Raw genomic sequence first — 5,830 nt, forward strand, 5'->3', positions numbered from 1 at the left:
ATAACTGCTATCACAGTTTAGTAAAGAAAGGGGGGGGGGGGTAATTAAATAAATTTAAATTCACTTTCAAGCATTTTTCAAAATATCAATTGATTTGCTGAAAACATTCCTCAGGGCACTGTTATTCAGCCTGCCACCTGTCTTTTTGTAATGAACGACTTCTCTGTCCGAGATACATAAAATTCTTTTGGTGTAAGTAGTTACAGCTATACACACAGTTATAAATAAGCCTTTTATTGAATATCAATAAATTGCATATAGAATTAAAAAAAAATGCAGTACAAAATATGGCATGTAAAAATATAAATACCAGTGTACCTTTAAAAAAATGTAAACATTATTTTTTTTTGATTATTTGAAAACATGAAAACAATGTATAAATCGGATCCATTCAATGGGCACCTGCCAATAAACCATAAAATAGGTCCTTTTTGACACACACCTGTCAATGCTAGGGTCTTTCTACAGTCATTGAATTGTTTGATAACTGCACACTTGGTCAGTTCTCTTGAAAAGCAGTTGTTAAGAGTCACATTAACAGGTGCTGGAGTGCATAGCTGTTCTGTAAACAGGGATTCTTGTTTGAAATGGCTACCAGTGCCTTTTATAGGCATTGTTAATCTTATAAGGCATTGCAAATTGGTATTGTGCTATGGGGAAGGCAGCTGCCTTACACTAAGAGGTGACAATATTGCATAGCTGCAGCTTTTTGGAGCAGTGTTCTGCTGCATACACCCAAAAACACACACACACACACCCACACCCCAAAAAAAGAACAAAATAATTTGTTCTAGTCCTTCATAAAACTAAGTTTTCAGATCAGAATTGATGTTTTTCTTCAAACTGTTAACCATAAAAAAAATCTGCCATGTGCCTGAACCAAGATCATAAGTTACAAAATCAAGCCATAACTATCAAATAAAAAAAACACTCAAAAAAACCCCCCATGAAATTAAGAGAATGAATGGTTTAAGACTTGAAGGAGCGAGTTCTCTTATGTTTCAATACTCAGGCTGGACTGGTGGCATGGAAGGTGATCTCAAAGAAAAACTGTCAAAACATGGACCTGCGACACCAAGGCAGTCTCCTAATGCTGAATGTCAGGGAGGCAGAGGATTTCTAGCGGGTTCCAGAGCATCCTGTTTCCTCATGTTTATGAAGCAGCGACATTCTAGAGAAAGTCCTAGAGCAGGTTCTGCACTGATATTTCTTCACATCGGAATGTGTCTGCAGGTGCGCTCGGAGGTTAGACCTATCGGCAAAAGCCCTATTACAATGTGTACAGGAAAACGGCTTCTCCCCTGCAAAAGAAGAAACACAAAAAAGGGTTCACTCAATGCCAATCATTAGCCAAGCTATAAACAGACGACATTACCAATGTAAGGATCAATACACAGAAAACGTGGCTGTCAGAAGAGTGGTTTACTCTTAACAGCGCACCACAAAATTCAAGAAATAGCAAACTTTTTAAATCGCGGATTCAATGCTCTTGCTTTCAGTGTTGATAGCCTAGCAAGAGATTCAACTAACTTGATGCCAGAAAAAGGGGACCATAGCTATTTACTTCCCTTGTTCTGGTTGCGTCACTTAAATTCAAAAGACTAAGCAGCAAGAAGTCCTGTCTAAATAGCCCTTTTGAGGGGACAAGTGTGCAGGCTTCATTCAGAAAGCACAATTAAGTCTTTTCGGGTTTCCTTTGGACAGGCATCTTTAACACTTTAAGAGGGTGTGAAATCAGCTCCAAATGACAATTAAACTATCCCTGTGGCAAGAATAAAGCCCCTGCCTGAATGTATTGTAAATGTGATACTGCTTGGATTAGAAGCTAAAAAGCTTCAAGAGGCTGGCAGCTGGGAGTCTGTGGCTGCCATGCCTAAGTAACAGGTGTACCCCCTAACTAACAGCCTTTTGTTACATTATAGCACCTGCCCATCCTGCACTGGTCCTGGCCCCAGCTCATCCCTCAATTGCACCATTAGCTAAACAATAAACATTAAGGGATGTCGAAATGCCGAACTTCAGCACTAGCCTTTGTGCTCAAGGCTCTGGCTTATCCCTTTTTAGGCAGGTTGGGCCTCAGAAGCAGCCAGTTCATACTGCAAATTTCACCCCATTATTTTTACGTTAGCATGCCAGTCTCCAAACATTCTCTTCGATCCACTAAACGATTGCCAAAATGAAGCTTTGAAACACATTGCATCACGCATAACTAAGGAAAGAAAATTAACACACAGAATGGGGGGGATAGAAAGATGCATGATCTAACGCAGCATTTCTCAACTTAGTACCCCCCTTGCCAGTCAGGTTTTCAAGATCTCCATAATGAATATGCATGAAAGGAATTTGCATATAATGGAGGCGGTGTGTGCAAATCAAGTTTATGCAAATTCAATGTGGACATCCTGAAAACCTGACTGGCAAGGGGGTACCCCAGGACCGAGTTGAGAAACACTGATCTAAAGCAGTGGTTCCCAACCCTGTCCAGGAAGACCACCAGGCCAATCGGGTTTTCAGGCTAGGCCTAATGAATATGCATGAGAGAGATTTGCATATAATGAACGTGAGAGGCATGCAAATCTGCTCCATGCATATTCATTAGGGTTATCCTGGAAACCCAATTGGCCTGGTGGTCCGCCAGGACAGGGTTGGGAACCACTGATCTAAAGGATACCACATTCATCTGATAAGGTTGGACGCAAACTCCTTTATTAAAGTTACTGCCTTGCATCCTATTAAAATAGAAGTCTGGCAGCTTGAATCCTATTTTTTTGTTTGAACACAATTAGCAGGTATTTGCTCAACTATACATGTCCTGGTAAAGCCCCCTTCTCCTCCCAGTAGATTAGAGGCGTCAAAGTCCCTCCGCAATCCAGTCGGGGTTTCAGGATTTCCCCAATGAATATGCAGGAGATCTGCTTTCATTGGATGCTAATAGATCTCCTGCATTTTCATTGAGGAAATCCTGAAAACCCGACTGGATTGCGGCCCTCCAGGCGGGACTTTGATGCCACTGCAAACAAGGGCTCCGATCATTCGCAGCCAACAGATAATCATTTAGAGACGCGATTTACCTGTGTGGGTTCTGACGTGGCCCTGGAGGAGCCACGGCCTGGAGAACGCCTTGCCACAGATCTTGCAAACGCAGGGCAGCGTGTGGCTTCGGATGTGCATCTTCAGGGCGCCCAGGCTCACGTACTCCTTCTCGCAGTACTTGCAGCTGAAAGCCTTCCTGGTCTGGGAGTCGCAGTGCAGCTGCTTGTGCTTGCTCAGCCCCGCGAAGGTCGAGTAGGACTTGTTGCACTGGTTGCACTGGAACTTCTCCGCTTCGGTGGCCGACGAGGCCGGGCTGGGGGGCTCGGAGGTTTTCCCGTCGTCGTCCTCGCTGGATAAGGAGGTCAGATCGAGCGGTTTCGAGTCTTCCTTGGAAGAGGCGACGGACGGGGGATACTCGGGCTCGGAGGTGAAGAAATTGGACAGCAGTCCAGTGTCCCAGACGAGAGATGGGCAATAAGTCCCTGCACTGAGGATCTCCGGCTGGGGGATGATCGGGAAAGGATACGTCTCATACAGATAGGGGGAAACGATCACTGAAAGACAAAACAAGTCGACGATTAGCCATATTCATAATTGGGAGGGGGGGGGGAGGTTGGAAAGTAACGGTCAGATCAAGCCTCGGCTCCTTTTGATCTCTCCGCCACCTCTGCAGAGTCTAAAGTAAGGTAGGACCCAAACCACTGCGAGACAACTACACAATGATCCGCATCTGAAACCCGGCGTTTAGCCGCGCTTTTCACGCGCAGCGCCGGGATCGCAGATGCAGCAGCCCCCGCGCAAAGGCGATCGCGCACTAAACGCTGCGCTATTTACCTGTCTGGCTTTCGAGCTCGCTGTAGTTGGGCTTCTTGCTGGCCGAGAAATGTTGCTTCACGAGAAACGACCGCGGCATCTTGGAGCTCCCACCGGACGGCGCCGGGCTTCCTGCAGCCTCCAACCTGGCGGAAAAAAATAAAAGGACCCTCGCGTGCGCCGCGAACCCCAGACGAGCGCGTGCTCCCGCTCCTAATAAGGAGGCCGCGGCGAGAGGGAGGACGGGCTATGCTAATGAACGCTTGTCGCTCGCGGCCCAATCGGGAGCGAGGGGAGGCGGGGCGATCCGCCCTACAAGTCGGCGGCAGGTGGGGGCGAGCGCACTGTCCGGGGGGGGGGGGGGGGGGAGGGGACATGGAGCTGAGCAAACAGAGAGGGCTGGAGACCCGGGGCAAAAGGGGCGCCGGCGCTTCGCCCCTGTTCAGCCTGGTCAGTGGTAATTATTAATTGGGGCTAGAAAGGGAGGATGGTCAGGTTAGGAGCCCCCCCCCCCTCCCGGTCAGTCCCGTGAGCTTGCCTGCACTTTCTGCATCAGGCTGCAAATGCTTCCAGAAAAGAAAGTAATGCAAAAGTTCGCCTTTCCGAGTCCCTGTTGGAAGCAAAATGTCCTAAAGCATTGTATTCCGATCTCTTACAAAGTAATGGGACGGAGTTGGGTTTTTTTTTAAATTACTTTCTTTTTGACTTAGAGATCTTCGATTGTGAGATCAAAGTATTAAAATATCTTACCTAGGGGGAGGAGAATTGCAACAGAAGAAACTAAGCATAGAAAATGCTGACTGCATATTTACTATGCTTCAGCCTAGACACCCCCCTCCCCCATCTTTTATAGTTTCGCCAGTTTTTAAATCTGGTTTCCCAAAATTCATTAGGGTTTCGCTTAGTCTCGTAGCCCTAAAAGGTCCTTTGGAAAAAAAAATCCCCTTACCAGCTCCGACTGCGTTTGGGCTTTGGTATCACTGTATGGGCTCACTATGAAAACATAGGAGCCAACTCTAGGGGTGCTGTGGGTGCTTGAGCACCCCCCCCCCCCCCCAAAGATTGAACGTACTTGACAAAATCCAGGGAGAGCTAGTTTAGTAACCCCAATAATTTTGGAAACATTGACTCCTCTGGCTGAAAGTACTTCAGTGTTTTTTGCACCGATTTCGATTCTCCTATTTTCCTGAACTTTGATTGATCCGAGCAGGTCTGCACGTGTCTGCCAGGTGGCACCTGCCCTCCAGCATTCCAGGAGGGCAGGTGCGAGCGGAGGGAGGCGGAGAGCAGCTCTGCCACCTGCTGGCCGCTCTCGTGTACTGACGAGAGTCTCTCTACCCCGGTGCACCGATTGAGCCGATATGAGAATAAGTAGCCGTGGGTGCTGAGAACTTGCTGGCACATCGGACTACAGAGACACTGCATGAAACTCGACAATAGTGTTGCACGTTCCGCTGTTGCGTTTCAGAGAAGAAAGGACTAATGGAGTTGGGGAGACAGCGGGGCAGAGATTAGATTTAAAGCAGGGGTCTCAAAGTTCCTCTTCGAGGGCCGCAATCCAGTCGGGTTTTCAGGATTTCCCCAATGAATATGCAGGAGATCTATGTGCCTGCACTGCTTTCAATGCATATTCATTGGGGAAATCCTGAAAACCCGACTGGATTGCGGCCCTCAAGGAGGGACTTTGAGATCCCTGATTTAAAGTATTCACAAGGAAAAAGAAAAGATCCTTTTTCCAAGCTTTTAAGTGCAAAACGCCATGCAGAAGTGATTATAGCTAGGTAGGATTAATATAGTCTAGAGCAGTGTTCTTCAACCTTTTTACACCTATGGACCGGCGGAAATAAAATAATTATTTTGTGGACCGGCAAACTAATAAGACTGAAATTTTAAAAAACCCCATTGCTGCCCTGTCCCTGCGAGCTCGGTCCCATTAACTATCTGATCCCATCCGCACAAGCCTCAAATAGTTATGATTTTATAT

At 46.7% G+C, this 5,830-nt stretch overlaps 1 protein-coding gene across 1 annotated transcript; it reads right to left on the reverse strand.

The window, feature by feature from the left end:
- Window positions 1-218: 218 nt before the first annotated feature.
- Window positions 219-4,059, reverse strand: SNAI1 (snail family transcriptional repressor 1). Its single transcript, XM_033915162.1, has 3 exons — window positions 3,868-4,059; window positions 3,072-3,587; window positions 219-1,301 (listed from the first exon to the last, which is right to left on the reverse strand). The coding sequence occupies exons 1-3, from the start codon at window positions 3,944-3,946 to the stop codon at window positions 1,120-1,122; spliced, it is 777 nt and encodes a 258-aa protein (XP_033771053.1). The 5' UTR covers window positions 3,947-4,059; the 3' UTR covers window positions 219-1,119.
- Window positions 4,060-5,830: the final 1,771 nt, after the last annotated feature.

Source organism: Geotrypetes seraphini, chromosome 11 (assembly GCF_902459505.1).
Source record: "Geotrypetes seraphini chromosome 11, aGeoSer1.1, whole genome shotgun sequence".
NCBI lineage: Eukaryota > Metazoa > Chordata > Amphibia > Gymnophiona > Dermophiidae > Geotrypetes > Geotrypetes seraphini.